Source organism: Rhea pennata, chromosome 10 (assembly GCF_028389875.1).
Source record: "Rhea pennata isolate bPtePen1 chromosome 10, bPtePen1.pri, whole genome shotgun sequence".
Classification (NCBI taxonomy): Eukaryota; Metazoa; Chordata; class Aves; order Rheiformes; family Rheidae; genus Rhea; species Rhea pennata.
The window spans coordinates 14,219,932-14,239,392 of NC_084672.1; the positions used below are offsets into that span (position 1 = coordinate 14,219,932).

The 19,461-nt window shown below is 38.4% G+C and overlaps 1 protein-coding gene across 1 annotated transcript in view; it reads right to left on the minus strand.

Moving 5' to 3' along the window:
• MYO5A (myosin VA) overlaps positions 1–19,461 on the minus strand; it is a 97,680-nt gene that overhangs the window by 71,769 nt on the left and 6,450 nt on the right. Inside the window, exons 2-4 of the mRNA XM_062584031.1 lie at positions 12,385–12,495; positions 10,743–10,914; positions 3,392–3,536 (exon numbers count right to left, since the gene is read on the minus strand). Of these exons, the coding sequence (XP_062440015.1) occupies positions 3,392–3,536; positions 10,743–10,914; positions 12,385–12,495 (428 nt within the window). The remainder of the gene's footprint in view (positions 1–3,391; positions 3,537–10,742; positions 10,915–12,384; positions 12,496–19,461) is intronic.

Below are 19,461 nucleotides of genomic sequence, written 5' to 3' on the forward strand. Positions count from 1 at the left end.
ACCTGAAATCTTTCTACATGCAGTCTGGACAATCATGCCACCCATCCCAGTGAAATTATCTCTAAGTATAAGGATTTGGGGTATAATCCTAAGTCTAATACAATTTTAATGTGATAAGTAGTTCATTGCTTATTTTCACTTATTTTGAGCAAAGCAAAGGAAAGGTGGGAGAAATGAAGCTGTTAGTCTGTGCAGAGAAACTATAGAGGAGAGAGAGAGAGAAAGAGAGAGGAGGGGAGAGAGAGAGAGAGAGGAAAAAGGCACAAAGCTATAGATGAGAGACGGAGACAGACAGAGAGAAAAGACCAACACGAGAGTAGCCCTAAAGAGTTGATGTGCACACTTTCTTGAGCTGAAAAAGACAGTAAGCTACTGAGCAAATAACAACCCATTATTTGATTGTCAATTGTCAGCAAAGAAGAGCTATATTCCTTTTGCTAATCCTCCACTGAAAACTGTCAACAGACTCCCGTGGAAAATATGAAGTAACAGAATCCTAAATGTGCACAACAGTCCACAGGTCATAAATACCCCCAAACTGGGCTCTCTTTACGCAGCAGGATTCATGTGCAAAAGGTAGCTTTACTTTTTTACACTAGCATGATGTCAAGCAGTTGTTGAACGTCACTTTTCCTCCAGAAGCCAGACGTGAGCTCTGTGCTTGAGCTAATTCTACCAGTCAGAATTTCCACACTGGAGGTTCCGAAGACACGATAGAAATACATAAAATTTACAGTTACCAGTTCTCCCGACTGCTGTCATGGAGCACCGGCTAAAGATGACCAGAGAAATCATTTAGTTATGACTAAACATCAGAAAGGAGTTTCTCAGCTACAGCAGGGACAGTAATGAAGCTGATAAGAACAAATTCTAAATCATTATAATACAAAATACCAAGAAGACATAAGGAGTAAGTACTTACAGGTGCCCACTAAAGCTTTATGGATAGCAACATCATGACTAATTATTCCAGATCACTTAAACATGGAGTTAGGAAAGATTAGAGACAATAGAAAAATAAATCTACTAATACGCCTATACTTGATGAGATTATTGCTATAACTACTTTCTGAATATTTAATGCAATTATCAAAGCTGCAATGAAATAGTCTCAGATGTAATCTGATTTTCCTTTTTAAATAACCAACTACAGAACTGTAAATCTGCACATCTTCTTTTAATTTTACAGTTCAGGAGTAAAAGGTGACTCATCCAGAACACAGAAAGTATCACTGATGTTAAAGAGAAGAAAAGCCATCTAAGGAATTGGGAACAGGATCAGAAGATATAATTCAATAAACAGAACCAGTAAGCCTGAACGCCAGAAAAAAATTCTTAAGAAAAATATCCACAAAATTAGAGACAGAGAGAAAAGAAAATAAGCATTAGGAATGTAAATGAACAATGAAATTGTTACTTCAGTGTTGAAGAACGGTGTTAGTTTTCATTGTGCGCTCAGATTTCATTCTGTACATATGAAAATACTGTCATCTATTCATAAAAGAGTAACAAATTGTTTATAACACATAATTTATTAAGGCTAAGGATTATTAAAGATCATTTCTAAGCTTCCTTAATTTCTCATCATTTGTTTTACAAATAAGAGTAGTAGAAGTTTCTTTTTAACTATTCACGAAAGTAGAATTGCTGGAAGAAGCACCTAGAGTTGAAGAGGAGGTAGTTAACGCAAAAAGGAAAAAACACAGCAGAAAGTCTAGTCAAAATCACAGCCCTCCAAGTGCTCCTCTGCTGTCACAGGGAGCAAACAGGAGCAAATGCAGATTGTGGCCGACAGCTAGCTCCCATGCACACGTTTCAGCTAGCAAGTGAACAGAACACAGGCAATCCAGCTCTGGGAAACTTCAACTCAGGCAAGAGGTCAGCCTATTTCAAACAGCAGTCAAAACAACCCGTGCCAGGAGATCCTCCTCCTGCCTCCTACTTATGCTGGTTAATACTAAGAACAAAGTTTCTGGGAACCTGAATTACATTCCTCACCAACACAGAACAGCAGGTCGCTGTGCCTCAGGTGTAAAAGTGGGCCAATAAATTCTTATTTCATAGAGTAGTTAGAAGGACTTGATTAATAGGACTTGATTAATAGGACTTGATTAATAAATAAAACAACAGTGATCTAAACTAAAGAAGCCACAATGCACTGTCATGATATACTGTTTTACCTTTACAGTCTCATACTAAACTTTGTCTTTTACTTAGCAGAAGGCAACTAAAGGAAAGACTCAGCATCTACTATACAATATGCAGGTGTAGAGTATTTTTGAAACAGTGGCTGTTCTGCAACTACCCTAAATCAAGAAATATTGCATTGTTATTTTGAAATGATCTACTATGTGGGTATGGAGCATTTTATTCATTTATTTTACTCTCATATGAATTCTTAAATGAACAGATAGCTAATTTCAAAGATGAATACTTTATTATTTTCAAACCATCTTCCTTTTGCCTCCCTCTCCTGCAGTACAGCTGCAGGCCACCACAATTAATTCAGAGATCAGTCTTTTTCCTGACTCACTTGACATGGGGTGTACTGCTACCAAGGAAAACTGTATCAGCAACTTCCAGCTAAACAGTGAGGACACTAGGAACCATTTTGTTAACCAAAGACCAGTCCCAATGACCAAACCTGAAGACTAATCCCAAAAAGAAAATGTTTCAGAAGTCTCTGACTGGCATGCTCTTGGAGTGAAGGGGAAGAACAGGTTCTAATAACCACTTTCCCTGGGTGATGAGTTCATTTTTATGCAATGTTAAAAAACCAAATATTTCCTGTGCAGTCCTTGCAGTGTCCTCAGAGAACTGTAATCATGGGTATCTGTTCTGTCTTCAAGCACTCTCTAGGCAATCAGTTCTTTCTTCTCTCATAATTCTACTCAGTAACAGTCAAGGGCAAATCACATTGCTCTTTCTTTACTGGTATGAGTAGGAGACTGTAACAGTAAGAACATTCACAAGCTATGTAATTGTTTTCTTTTGTCAGTATCTAATATAAATATGACATAGTTAAGAAACTCATATTTTTCTCTTTAAAAAGTCATTGATGGTTAGGAAGTATGTCCATATTTTGCCAATCAAATTAAAAATACATAATCCTATCTCTATAGGATTGGACTAATTTTAGACTTAAATTTTGAAGAATAAATGAGGTCTTTTCTGTTACCTGTCGGCAGACATAGTCTTTACGGTGTTCATTATGTTACAGTGTTTGCTACTTTGAGGCTGCTTATCCTCTTGTGAAATTTACTGATACACTGGATAAGACAGATACGGAAAAATATTTCAAAAGTTATAAATAAAAGTCAGCTGGTCGGAAATTTTTCATCTTGTTCTTTTTAGAAAAACAAGGAATACAAGCCTCACGCGTCCTACAAACCTGGCCATCTGTTTATACGCTTCTTCAGCCACTGCAAAGATATGCGGATCCATATCCCCCATATTTTGGCCACTGTAGGCATTGATGATATCTTCGCCATAGATAGGCAGTTGTTCATAAGGATTTATGGCCACTAAGACAATACCTACAAAGCAAATGAAACAAAGGATGTTATTAACACTTGTCTTAAAACAAAACAAAAATGGTTTTAACAACAACTATCTTTTGCTCTTTCTAAAAACACTAACTGTAGTAGAATATGGACCTGACATTGACTTCAACAGATACTTAGCCTGACCTCAAAAATGCATACAAAAAGTGTAAGAAGAGTTTACTTGTACCTTATTATAGGAAACATACCAGGGACAACTTTTTACTTCATCTCTTCCTCTCTCTTTTCTCAAGCTGGCAGGCACGAAAAAATATAACCGGATTTAGAGTGCATCTGCTTGAAACACAGCCAGCTCAGTGCAGTAAACTGATAAATGGGCACTGTGTTTCCCCATATTCTACTTTATGGCTACTTGGATTTGAAAATTGTAACTACCACAAGATTTTGCTGACTGTCAGTTTGATTAAGTATGTTAACCATGCTGTGGCCAGGACTAACATTTTCACTATACCTTTTCATTACAAATCATCATACGATCATGGTTTAGAATTTAGATTCAAAGGTAACTCTGGAGATCACGTAGTCCAACATCCTGCTCAAAGGAGGGCTGAACAGTGACCTCTTACAAGGGACCAAAAAATAAATGTAGACATCTTTCACAGGACTGACACAGAGGTACATAGCCATATAAACTAATGAAGTATTTACACTTCCAAAAGGCATCGTAAAACCCTCATCTCCCATCTTCCAAATTTTCCATCCCAATTTAATACATATCTGCCTTTCTTTACAGCACTCTTCACTACAACATTTCCAAACTTATTGCATCCTTCTGCCCTCCCCACACAGACTCCCTCTAGTTCCCTCCTGTTTCACAGGAAGACATAGCCTTACTCAGCACATCTTTCCTATCTGCAAAGTGAGATTTCAGATGCTTTTCGTCCAACTTTCTTTTACGTGAGAAAAGAGGATTGCTCTGCCACCGGAGGGTTTGAACAAAGGCAACTAATAGCCTGCTCTTCTGCTGCATTTGCGATGGGTAGGGAACACTTATTTGCTCCCTGTAGAGGTGAAAACATTGACCACTGCCACATGAGCCCCAGCTGTGTCAGGCAACCTGTGCTCTCCTGACATGGCAAATCCTCCTTGCTTTGACAATGTGATTTTTTTTTTTGGGGGGGGGCAGGAGGAAATCAATTTTAACTGTGGCCATCAAATAAATTGATTTTCTTCTTACATATATATTTCAGCATCTGAAAGTGACAGCATAGGTGCAAGGGGCTGTATGATGACTGCAGCAAGCATAGTATAAACACTTCTCGAACTAACCAGTCACTGATGAACTCGCACTGAAAACATTTCCATAGCCCTCAATACATTTCCTCAAATTCACCACCCACACACACGCTTCCTGAGTGCAGCTGGTCTGCGCAGATTCCAGTGTTTTCATTTATATTTAGGAAATTTTCCATGCAAAAGCAGAGAAGGGAAGTGAAAGCACCTATAATGTGGCTCTGCTGCTGTGAATATCGTCCCAGTTTTAAATCCCATCATGCATTTATAAATGAAGCAAACATGATAGCAAAAACATTAAACAACAGAATACCTTTCAAGAAAAGATCTGAGAGACACTGATCTATTTCCACAAATGTATTGCAAGTTACATGTCTAGACACACCTATCTAGCTAGACTCAGTGTTTTTCCATCAGCCATGACTTCACTGAAATGACTCAGGGATGCAAGTCAAAAGTGTCTGTAAAAAATTATGCCAAGTTCAAATGCTTTAATGATGAGCCAAAAAATAAAGCAGGCAGGGAGGGAGGAATAAAGGACCTCAGTACTAGCAAAGTTATGGAACGGTTTGAGTTTCAGTTTTGAACATCTGTACTTTGAAATTATGAGTAAGTATATATAAAGGTAAAGTTTTCTTCAAAGAACATTCCAGTGACCATCAGATGCACTGAAAAATAAGCAATCTGGGATTTTCGAGACAGTCAGCAGTGGGTTAGACTGGGGCAGCTGAACCAACACTTTCCCATGCCTGCTTGGGAAAGGTTGCACACCTTTGACCGGGCCCACGGTGCGCAGACCTGCTCCTGCACAGCGGCAAGTTGCATCCCAGCACAGCACAGGTAACCACCACCAGCGCTGCAGAGAACAGAGCAGCCAGCCTGGGAGAGTCACCAAACCAGTCATCCCAGGCTGATCTGCCACAAATTCATGCTAATACCCTCAATTAGACTGAAGTACAAAGATGGAACAGTAGATATGAAGGATGAGGACTGGGTGCAATAATAAAACTAGGTGGGATAATGAAATTAGTCTGGATTGCCAGAGGGGATACAAACTAGGACGAATGCACATTGGCAATACTTTCCAGAGGACAGCGCCAGGACATGTCCACAGCATGGTCGCCTGTTCTGTAAAACCAAATGGACCCATGCAAACCGCAATACAGCTACAGCACAACTAGTTCTACAGTGAAAAACCTGGGGACAAACCCAGGTCTCACTAACACTTCAGAGTGGCACAGGAAGCTCAGCTGCTTACTTGTTTTTGGGGCAGCAATGCACGTATGTTCACCTCACTGCAAGCTTTCACTGTCTCTTGGAGATGGCAGGTATAATCCAGGGATCTAAGACACCTTCATAAATTGGCACCAGACCCCTTGTACCTTCCTCCCGCTGCTGCGAAGGACAGCAGAGCATAGCCCTATGTAATAGAGAAGATGGTATCCCAAGGCTCCTGTGCTGCTACCAATAGGAATTAAGGGAAATTACCTGGCATGAAACAAACACTGAGAAGCACCTTTGGATCCTGAGGGTCCTTGGGGATTTGCCAGTATATAGAAATACACAGAAAAAATGCTTACTCTCTTATTTCTCTTCAACATACTTCAGTAGCATGGACACCCACATCTCCTCGGGGATAGGCCCCTCTGAGCGCTGAACAAGAACCATGTTCCAATTCCTAATTCCATCAATAAAGTACCATTGCGAAACAAAATGAAATTTTTATCTGTTCTTAATCCAAGGCATTTTAATGGCTTCACAAGAGAAGAAATTAAAAGGCTTACATTCTGGTGTTTGCTTAAAGGATCTGGATCAAAGCAGCATTTTCTATACCAGATATCCCAAGGGAGTTGTGACTGCACACACCTTATACAGAGCAGTGCTGAGAAGCTGGACTGATTAGCTCCATCAGAGCTCTGTGCTTATTCAGTGGTACTTTCTGTACCACCTGAGTGTTTTCAGTGCCTCTGTGCAGCATAGCTTATTACCAAAGCAAGCACACCACAACCCATCAGAGAAAAGTGTGCCTTCGCCACTGATCACTATGATGCACAGACTCTCTTAAAGCCTCTGAGTCTGGCGAGTCTAATCAAAGAGACATTAAAAGTGCAAAATTTCAGACAATTCCCTTGTGCTTTTGGCTGTTTTGGCAAGCATAATTCCTTAAACTGCAAATAAGCAGCCCCATGACAAGTGTCCAGCATATTAAATCACTTAACTTCAGTAGCGATTTTTAAAATCAACAAGCAAATAATTATCATCCAGAAATATCCAAAAGATATAAATTAGGAATTATATGTTTTCTATTGTACATTTAAATCAATCTATCTCACAGGGACATAATTCAGAATAATTTATATTAAATTTTTATTCCTACTAAATCACATTGGATTTTTCATAAGAAATATCATGGCCCTTCTCAAATTAGATTCATGTGTGTTTTTATTTTACAGAATTACATTAAACTGAACTCCTTAGTTACTCTTTTGGCTATTCTTATGTACACCCGAAATAAGAAGCACCAATTCTTTCATCATGAAGATCCTGAAGAATCTGCAGACAAGCTGAATATTAAAATAAATAATTTGTTAATTTAAATTAAAGCTTGCCCTCTTGCATAACAGGTAGTATTTTATACATCTGAACTAAACAGCAATATTCACTGAGTTTTGATTTTAGCCACAATAGTTTTTTCATGTAAACATTCAAATTTTCCTTTGTAACCTTTCAACTTACTTCATTAATTCCTCATTTCACATTCTCAGCAGTAAAATAGAACTGTGAAATCACCCCAGGATTCAGGTGAAAGGCTGAATTGAAATTAGGAAATCAGGAGTTCTTCTCTTTAAGAATTCAGATGACCTCAAAGTGAAATTTTGAAGAATTTAATATTCTTTTGACATATTACTATACAGGCAGAACAGTTGACTTAATTTCTAAGGCTGTGGACATGCTTCCATCCCCTATTTACTTCTACTGGTTGAGAATAACGTTTCCTATAATTTTCTTGGTGGATGAAAGCTTTTCTTAATCTCCTTCAGGCTAAATCAATTGGGTTAATTTAAATCACCTTCACCAGGTATATGAACTAGCCACTGTTGTCTGAAGTAGATTAAGGCGGCACATACAATTCCATCCACGGGCAGAGCTCTAAGGCAACAAGCTTTGGTGGAGAGGAAGTAACAAAACACTTTGGATGAAAACTGATAGTGTGATTTGAAAAATATATGTCCACAGCCAAAGGATTAGGTTCCTAAAAGCCAACATACCACAGTTACTTAATTTACTTATAACATAAGGTATATATGCCTATACCCCAAGCTAATATATCCTCACCATAATGTATTCCTCAGTTCAACCATTAGTATTAAACTTCACTCACCTGTGCTTTCACCACCTGGAACTCCAAACTACTTAATCCACACGTTTCTAATAAATCTAGCATGCATTTCTGAGAATTCTCATTTGAGTCTTGTTTGGAAGCAGAGAGGCTTGTCAAACTCAACAATCCCAGACTCTCTGACAAATCACTGAACTCCAGAAACAGTTAAAGGCCTTCCAGCCATTTGGCTGCATAAAATCAGCCAAACCATCAACAAAAGCACTAGGAAAACCATGAAAACAACAAGTTTTCGAAAACGCAGCAAAACAAAACTAGCAGACAACACATTCCTTTTGAAAACCTCTTAAACGATGCTACACAATCCGCATTTGTAAGCAAATCAAACATAAGGCTGTCTTATGGGATGGTTATCGTTGTACTAACAGACACCGTACCACTAATGTCAGTACAGACTGAGAGCCATTTACAAGTTGAGACCATGAGACTCTAGCTACACACATGCTCTTTTACAGAAAGTTCCCCCATCACAAGCTTTGTCATGGAGGCATTAGGGACAGAAATATAGATGGTATCTAAACTTGTAGAACTGAGAAGAATTCCCTGCTCTGGGATGAAAACATGCACCTTTAGCAACGGCTGCTCAGAAAGCCCGTGGTATCTCCACTCACAGAAATGCTCAAAATTAGACTGGACAAATTCGTGCATAATCTGATCTAGCTAGACCAGTTCTGAGCAGGGAGCTGGACTAAAGACCTCCAGAGGTTCCTTCTGACCTAAATTACTTTGTGCCTTTAGTCACACTCTGACTGCATGACAGGATGAGACATGACAGGATGAGATGTGGGTGTGAATCACTCTCACGCCTAGGGTGAAGAAGGCTGGCTACAAGCAGAGGGAAGCAAAGTTTGACCAAGTCCCCTGTGGTCTGGACACAGAGAGCAGGACTACGGAGTAGGTGCACTCTGCTGGGCATCCACAGATTAGGAATCACCAGGCTGAGCAAAGGTGGTGGTGCATTATTAGTGCCTGCAGTCTGCTCATCACTTCATGTTTAACATGCTGGTTGCCCTCACCCTCCATATCCATCGCCATAGGTGCAGCTACAACAGCAACCTGGACAGAGAAAAAGCTGATTCTTGGCATGCTCTGTAGGCAGACCAGAACAGGACAGGACATGACAGGGCTTTCAGCAACAAAACACAAAGTCTTACTTCAGATATCTGCAACCATGATCAGCTGATATCTGCCAGGGGCCATCCTGAAACATGATGAGTTCCCCAGCCTCGTGACAATCTAACCTAGATTTTGCAAAGCAGTGCAAAGTGCAATGAAAATATAAGCAGCAAATCTAATAACTAAGTCTAATAACTAAATCTAATATATGATGATATCAGGAAGGCCAGGTATATGCCGGGATGCCATATCAAGAACTGAAACTGTCCTACAAAAGTCTGACTAGAGACAGTCTAAATTGAAAAAGTTAAAATTGTATATTTAGAAAGAAATCTTGAAATATATTTTCTGTTGTTATTACCTGGGCTACAAGGAGTACAGAAAAATAATTTGATTACATGCAACAGGAGAATGTGTCTTTGTTTTAATCCAAAAGTTATCGGAAGGGAATGTTCAATATCTGTTTTCCATCATCATATTTTGTTTTACTTTTACTCAGCTTATGTAAAAAATCCACTAATGAGTTAAATTTTGTTTCTTCTGCACTAGCACAATATCCAAAGTATAGATAAACCAAAGGAATATTTAAAAATCAACAAAGATATTTTATATTGAAAGGTTATATAAAGGTTAACCATGTGTTTTGACTAAACACTAAGATTTTTTTTTAAAAAAAAAAAATGCACAAAGAGCCTAGAAGCATGAAATCTAAATTTTAAGCCTAAACTGTCTCACTATGTTTCCTTAAAATAGACCACTCAGCTGCAATTTTTAAACTATGATGAAATGATCAGTAATTTCCTCCCATTTTGGCCAGCTGAAAATATCACAGGCAATTATAGCTTTGCATAACCTCTACTGCTGGTTAAATGGCATTTTTAAAACCAGCATTGTTCATAATTGTGAATGGACAAGCCCTGCCTCACACACTATTGTATATTCGCTCCTATAGTTCTACTGAATGGAAAACAGAAAAAGTAAAATAAATTGGTATCTTCTGTACAGAGATACAGGATCTCAATACAGAGGTAGGTAATCATAGGTGGGAAGTAATAAATCCATCAGAGAAGCTAAGCTCCTACATTTGCACCATGTGAAGCTCTCCTCCGGCTAACACTCAGCTGAGCATGTTGAAGGGACCAACCATCAGCAAGCTAAGATTGCTGAATACCCATTTTATAAATAGACTTCTTTGGGAAGCTAGAGGACATAAAGCAAAGTCACTTTTCTCTGAACTGTAATACTTTCAAGTCTGTTCAATGCAATTGATGACCACAAACACAGGGCCTTTTACAAGAATACCCCAATGTGCCATGTCATTAAGATACTTAAGTTAAAAGCACACATACCAATAATCAACTTTTTTTTCTTGTCATCTATGGCATTCTCTATGAAGATTATACTCTATGGGATAAAAAGACAGTACTTACCACAATAGGTATAAATTAGTTTAGAGTCTATAAATCGAACTTTGAGGTTGTGTAAAACAGCAGGTTCATGGAGATAACTAAGTGCTGTGAGGTCATTTTCACCAACAAGTATGTCAGGATTTCGCAAGGGAGGGAGTTCCTTGGTCTTCGGATCTAGGCAATATTCTAAATCCTGAAAAATAAATGGAAACATATGTTGAAAGAACTCAGTTTTGTAGGCTTTCTCATTCAGCCTCTCTGACTATTCTTCCTCAGTGAAGAATATATTCCTAAGACACAAAAACCACAATACAACGTTTAAGTCAACAAGTGTTTTGACTTAGCACTGCTTTCCCCAAAAACATCATTAAAATTTTTCCCCAAAGCATTTTCTATATGCAATGTAGAAACAAAGGGATATCATCTTATTAAAAACATTACTTAAACAAATCTCTTGTTTTGGCTACCAAAAATTATTTTAAAATAAACTGAAATATGTTATATCATATATATATCTTTCATGTTATTTTCTTCTTGAGCAGAACAAAGTTCAATCAATTTAGTGAGCTTCATATGAAGATATGAGAATGTTGGCAGAACACTAAGAACGTATAAAATGAAAAAATGCCTAAAAATAAATGGAAATTAACGCAGCTATAAAGTTATTTATACTTAGATGTTTTGTTTGCATCTGTTCATAGACCTAACAATACTTCCATTTAGCTGATATTTTCTTGTCTCAGAACAGTATGATTCAACTGCCAAACAGCCCTGTTGTACTATATGTAATATCCAAGTGTGTAACATCACCATATATCCTGGAACATGCATGGGGAAAATTAATCTTGTCAGATTATAAAGGTTGTACTCAGCTTGCACTATAAGGGTTGTGACAGATTCAAAGACTGAAATTATTCAAGTAAAATATTTTATTTAGAAACCATTTCTATATGTAATCTGTTAATTTCTACCTCATTACTATGTATACCACTGCATAAAAGCAGCATCTAAGCGGCTCACTGATAAGAAGTAAAGAAATAAAAAGGAAAAAAAAAGAAAAAAGAGACCTAATACAGTATATCTTCATTTTCCATCTATGAAGATCTAAGTGATCACCATCATTACATACTGAAATTAAAAAATCATTTCAATGGCATAAATAAAAGTTATCATGCCTTCGCCGCAAGGATTTAACTTTTTGATGTAAAGATGTCATCATTTCTTTACATAGTATGCAATATCATTTTCAGAATATTCTTAATCCTTGCTCCTTTTTATCTTTACTAATCTTGTGATGGTTATGCTTGAATTAAAAGTCACAGTTCTTTTTCTGCAACACTATTGTCCTAGCAGCCCACTGGGATATCAAACCAGGGTTACAGATTTAGCAGCATAAACAAAAAAAAGATGATCCAGCTAAACACAAGGAGCAGCAGGATAAAAGCAATAAAGAATAGTACATTTAAAAATCAGATTAAATGGATTTTTGCAAAAAAAACAGAAAATTTTATCACACACAAAAATAGTACTCAAAGTCTGTGGGCAAGAATAACTGCACTTACATAAATACAGAGATATTTTGACAACACAGCTTTTTGTGTTAGACAAACCAGGTTTCAGCACGACCAAGAACAATCAGCTTGCAAATAATGTGTTGACCTACCTTGCCCTCTTCAAGTCGAAGCTGGAGAACTTTATCTCCAGGTTTATAATCTTTGAGAAGTTCTGCTGATTTCCAGACCTCCTCTGGATCAGGGATCCAAACCCTGGCATACTGCAATATGAAGACAATAGCAAAAGGTAAGTGACTTTTTGTTGCAATGTAGTTGAATCTTCAATATATATGACACAAAAAACTTTTTTTAAACGTATATTTTTGTAACAGCCAAAACATTAAGCAATAGAGAAAAATTTATCAGAATGTCTGTGGTGTATAAGCTGTTCTATTGGTTGATAAAAGCCTGCATATAAGCTTAATTTTATTTCCTATTCAGAAAGAAAAGGGCATTTCACAGGCAAAATAGTGCTCCAAGATACATATTCAATGCTGAAAATCTAAAAAGAAAAATATCTGTTTTCAGAGATATCAAAAATTTGGCTACAAAAAAAAATTAATTAAGGTGACTCTTCTGAGACTTACTCTATCTGAGTAGGTTCTAAGTGCATTTGCAACATATACATTAAAAATGTTGCCATGTAATGTTAAAAGAACACTTAGGCACATCTATGTTAATTCAGACAAAGCTACCTGACCTCAAGTATTGAAAGCTCTTTCTTTCATATTTGCAAAATATAGAAAAAGTTTAGAAAGGATTATCTCTATAATGCCAAAATAAAATAAATTAAAAAAAAAAAAAAAAAAAAAAGAGAAAGAAAGATCTTGTTTAAAAGGTCTCCAAATAATCGAAAAGAAAAATCTGCAAGTCCAGTGAAGGATCATTTTCATTCACACCAAAGGGCTTGATCTTTGTCTTTAGGAAGTGTCACATGCGTGCTGCACTCAAGCAACTGCCTAGCTGTCTTCTCCAATGTTAAGTCATAGCAATGTCATGAGGAAGAAGGAAGGCTCATGTGGATGGCTTCCTTCTGGTCTGAATTGACTCAACTACCTCTAATGATAGTGTTGAGATAAAACCTTGAATACTGAAGGAAAAAAAAAAAAAGCAAACTAAAGAAGCTTATTTTTCTAATTTTAGATTTTAGAACATTCACAAGGGGAAAAAAAAAAAAAAACAGGTTTTATGTTTCAAGTTAGGTATTCTTTGGACCAGCAACCCACAAGATGTTTCCTTTGCTTCAGATCATGCATGATCACATGAAGCTGCCACATGCCACGGATCCACCACTGCTGATTCCACATTCGTATTTCCAATTCCGCATCACACGTAGCGGTTCGGAGAAGAAAGGAAAACCTGGAGCATGCAACACCCCGTGGCACATATGATGGAAAGAACCGTTCTGCACTACGCAACAGCTTTCATTGCTCATATGAACAACTTATTTTTCCCCCCTTAATGTCAGAAAGGGATATTATGAGTATTCACCCTAATCACAGGTGTTGGTGCAGGTCTAGTAACTTCACTCACTAATCATAAAATTCAAGTTCGATAAAGTAGTTGACGTAGAAGTAAAGATATGCCCAAACACAAGGACCAAACTACATTTCTTAATAAGACATTCCAGTGATTTAATTACCCCAAATCATTAAAACGTCAATCCTCTTTAATTTTAATTCCAGGATTCAGCACCTGGATCAGTGTCCACTGAATTAAGGAACCTCATGTAAACTGTTTTTCTTCTCCAGTGTACACTGTTGAGTTTCTCTGACTATATGTATATACTTGTATATATATACATATACACACACGTATAATTTTAGCATTTTCTTGAACTGGCGGCGGTAACTTTGAACCGAACAGAACACTCAGGGCAAACACCCCCGTTCCGGATGGAAGCAGAGAGGCCGCCGGCGGCTCCCCTCGGGGAGGCGGGAGCGCGGGAGCGCGCCGGGCGCCCGCCGGGGCCGAGCGCGCCCGCCGCAGCGCCCGGCCCCCGCAGCACCCCCGACCACCTGCAACCTGCACCAGGCGCCTCCCAGAGCCCCAAAAAGCTGCAACGGCAGTGTGGGCAGGGAGCGAACAGCAGAGATCAACCACCCCCGCCATACCCAACGCCTCTGAGATTGCAGGATATATATTAAATAAAACACCCTCCGGATCATAAGCAGCAGACCTCTGTAATATGGGGTAAGAAGGGCAAACAAACCCGGCCCTGCCAGCGTGACTTGGAGAGAGGAATGCCCTCCTGGCCCCAAATCTGACAACAAGTTTAACCTGGAGCATTCGCACAAGCCTGCTGCACAAAGGCAATAATCTCCCTAAGTTTTGGAAAAATGACAAAGTATAACCTACACTGCACTAAAAAACTCTTCTTAAAAACACAGAAGAATTTCGGAGAGTATTTTTCCTTTCAATCACCAAATCCAAACAGCCAATAATCACTACCCAAGTCTCTCCAAACCATGATAACAGCTTAAGAATTACAGATTTAAAAACTGTGACTGGCTCTAGCCTACCCTGAAAGGCATTCAAATATTTCCGAAAGAATCCACATCCACAATCAGCTCCAAAAACTGGAAAATTTAGGGACCTGAACTGGACTCACTTTCTGCAAGGTTACTAAGGCTTTGGGGAGTTTCCTTTAAAAGAATATTTTCTAACTGATAGGCTACCGTTTTGTCAAATAGCAATTTTTTTTCCCCTCTCGAAATAACCTAGGATGCACTTAAGAAAATAAAGACAAGGAACATGGTGCCCTACAAGAGAACAACAACACGTGGAAGCCCACGAGAGCCTGAGCGCGAAAAGCAGCACAGCACACGGGGCAGAGGCAGCTGCGGCAGCTCCCTTTCGACTGAGCGGTCCTTTAACACCCGGGCACAGAGACGAATAACTGGGGGGGGGGGGAAATGCAGCAAAAGTCACTGGATGGCCTTCCTAATAGCTGCTTCTTAAAATCCCAAATGACATCTTGCCTGTTTTCCCAAAATGTTTATAATCAATGGAGGAAACTGTCACAAGAAAACAGGTAAGAAATTTCAGATATTTCAGCAAGCAGTTTGCTTCAGGTATTTGGAGAGTCTAGCAAGCGTCTTTAGTTCTCCTACTGTTTAGCAACTAAAGAAGCAATTTCCTTCGAGAAGATGGGAAAAATGCATACACGCCTACTCCTATATCAGACAGACAACCCCACTAATATAAGTTTAACAAAAGTTTCTAAATTTGGTCTTATCAATATGACAACAGACAGGAGGGGTAAGCCCCTCCACTGATGTCAGTGGAGTGGGACTAGGCCATTCCATTGGAACAACAGAGAAAATATATATTAAAACAAACAAACACACTAAGAATGACCAAAAATGTTTCTTTTTACTTGATCCACAGAAACACTATTAATGGTAAATCCCCCTGTTCTGACATCAACTGCTGCATTTCTTCCCAGTTCACCTCTGACAATGTGCCACAAATTAACTGCCATAAATTAATAAATAAGGTCTTTAAAACACATTAAATAGTTCTGAATATTAACGTATTTGTTAACAATATCAAAAAGTTCTTTATCATTTTAAAATAGAAGCAGTCACACATTTTAAGACACGAAGTGTGAGCTAAGTGGCTAAAGGAACTAGATTCTTTTGGATCTTCATACAATTCAGCTGTATTAGGACAGATATACAATCACACTTTGCTCATAAAAGCAATTTTTGTAAACCAGTACAGATATACTACAGGTTTTCAAAAATAGAATAGTTATATTTTTGAGTGAAGCCAGAGATCATGGTTATCTCATGTTAAAGAATAACTTGACTGTATGCAAACTTACGTAGTTGCTTATACCACTGCAGGTACTTGCAAATATGTACATATGAAAACAGCTCTTGAGTAACCCTAGGCAAAGGCTATGGTATTTTTAATACGTGAAAGCTTCTGAACTGATGCTCCTGCTGCTTTTGGAGAGTGCTCAGCTTGTCCCACACTCAGGGCCTTGCAAACAAAACAGCTGCTTGGTTTTATAGGTGCTGTCATGTTGCAAAACATCCTCAGACATGAATCCCAACAAAAACAAGGCAGAGGATCAGCCTTAGGGCAAAAGCAGCTGATATTTTCCTCGTCTCTACGTAAGAGGCTAGAACCCTAATCAGAGGGGGGGCTGCCTTTGCTGCTCTCCCTCGAGCAGATGGTACGGGCTCATTTCCAAAGTCCTGAGCTGCGCTGCCCAGGATGCGATGCCGGAGAGGAGGAGAAGCTTATGCTACACAAGCCAGTGAGCCATCGATCCACAGCCTTTTTGAAACAAGGTAAGTTAGACAAGTTATTCAGCAAACAGGCTGGAACTGCTCTCCTTAACTCTCTCTAAGCCTAACTTTATAAATGGCAACCTCAATTCACTTACATTTGAAAAAGTCACTTGAGAGTTTTGTTTTCTTAACTTGAAGATTGTTGACAGAGCTCCAGAGGGAAATGGCACATCATACTTTGATGGAAAAAAATCTTCATTTTTGCCAGATTAATAAATTCAAGTCATTTTTCCTACTCTTCTGATAAAGTTAGTTCATCATTTTTCTTATGTGTCTAAAACAAGTCAGTCAGTCATCTCATTTTAAAGGACTCCTAAAGGACAGCATGCACGGAGATCTAGTCCAGGCTATTCTCGTGCAAAATACAATTAATTCACATAACACACTTAGTTCACAAGCAAACAATAAAGGTTCAGCATTCTTGAGGCTTTGATCAGATCTGTAACCAACCTTCCCATCACCGGTTGAGGCACAGGCATGAGGCAAGGATGCAGTGAAAGGTCTGTGAGGTCCTTCTGCAGCATGCCTTGACTCGCACTACCACAACAATGTGAAGATGGTTCCTGTCGTTCCTACACTCTAAATACAAACCATCTAAAAACACCACGAGCATGGGTAGCTGGATACGTAAAGAATACTACATAAAAGATACAACCCTTTCATGAACCATGATATCACAGTGTTGGCCTTTATCCACAGAATTAAGGTTATTCTTTCAGCCAACATCCAGGTAAGTGCTCAGGTAAGACTTGTGCGGAATTTTACCCTTCAGTAAAACCAAGGAAAAGGGTGCATCCTTTTTTGCATCCAAAAGTGACTGGAGAGGCAACTTAATGATAAAATAAAGCTGAAAATATATTTTGGCTGACCAGATTTCATTAAACACCTGTTGGGCTGTGCACAGAACATGGAGTTAGCAAAATCTTGTTTTATCCTTACTTTTGCCGTTCTCTTTGTTGGCTCAGCTAAGTCATTTCCCTAACCAATGTGCCTGACTGCTGAAACAGGGATAAGAACAATGGTTACAGACATGAAAAGCAGTAGATTATGTTGATTATATTGCTTAGAAGGACACCAAAGAAAATAACAACCAGGCCATAAAAAAGAGGAAATCATTCTCCTCTAAAAATGTTGATTCTGAACCTATACAGTGTGTATTTACTTCAGTTACTGGTAGGCAAGTAGAAGTTTGTCCAAGTTAGAAGGCAATGACTAACACACCACTGAAATCAGTATCCACAAACTGTTTCAAAGTAACTAGAAAGTATTTGTCAAAGCATGGCATTTGACAGCAGAGAAAATTTGGTCATGCAGCTTAATCACTTAATCTTACACAACTTATTTTTGTATTACGTGTTCTGTCTCAATAAATGCTGAAGCTTGCTTTTTTCTTTCTTTCTTTCTTTTCTTCTTATTAACCTGGTTTTCTAACTATCTCGATGACAACCTCCCATTCAGTGGGTTTTTTTTTTTTTTTTTTTTTTTTTTTGAAAAACAAAACTTTGGATTGCCTTTTCATTGCAAGACAGGAAACAACAAAACAGGTCCACCAAAGATAAGCTCTTCAGCTCTTCTGGAAGGAAACCTGACAAGTATTTAACAGCACACAGCACCAGCACTTCACCAAAGGAGAGAAACGCTCCACCTGGCTTGCGATTGCTAGGGAGAGTCAGAGCAGGGCTGCAATTACACAAGCTGGGAAGTATCCAGGACATCAAATTAACATTTCTAACTCTTGCAAAAAAATTATGGCATTTTTAATTATCCAGCTTTAATATCTCATTTGAAATATTTTCAACTCTGGCTGAGTGCCAGTGGCAGTAGCCGAGTTCAAGACAGCAGCTCCTGGCTGCAGTTTTTGTTTCTCCCAAACGCAAGTGCACTCTTCCCCATTCGAAGGGAGCACTTAGTGCTATTCCTGGAGTTTCAGCATTTAATGCAAGTATTACTGCATAGCCAATGGGGGTTTTAATATTACACCTTCCCCTTATTTCAGGTATATTCTAAGTCTACTATGGGGGCATTCCATCAACTAGGCTAATTTAAGCAGAGCCAAACCAATGATTGCAAAAACCTTTCAAGAATAAAAAGGAAGGAAAAAATAAATGAAAAGATAAAATTAACAGAAGTAAAAATGGCCTGAAATGTGCCTGTACTTCAAACTTCACAAAACATCTGGGATATTTCTGAAGAACAGTGTGCAAGATAAATTTACAAGGGCTTAGATCAATGGCTTTCACCCTTGATATACTGCAGCCTTTAAAGCACTCCCACCAGCTCCATCTAGAAAGCTCCTGAACTGAAAAGCTTATGCCATATATGTAAACCAATTCTCTCTACCAAGTGAAAGGAGAAAAATAATGAAATAAGGATTGAAAAATTCACTTCCTTTGCTTTCAGTACAAAATACCTGATGCTTCTGTGCCTGGTCTTTCTTACTGCTCACCAGATGATAATGCTAGCCCTTAAGAACGTATTTTATACAATGACAAGAAATGTTCATTTCTGTAGTAAATATGCTTTTCTTTGAGCTTTAGTAGATTCATGCTACTGTTTTTAATACAGAAGTTCTGTATTACTTTTGGATGCATACCCTCCTCACCACTCACTGAAAGGTAAGGATGATGATGAATTATTTGATAATTGGAAGATTCAAAAAACTACTCTTCAACATGTGTTGCTGCAATTCATACAGCGCTGCATACACAAGTAACGGAGGCCAATAAAAATTCAGCAGAGTAGCTCTGAAATTAGTTGCAGAAAACATAGCTTGGTCACTTGGATTATTTAAGTACTGTTTCTCCAGTAAAATCTCTGAAGGGAGATTTCCAGCTGATAAATCACTGTCAATACTGGAGAACAGGAGAAAAGACTGAACCACAA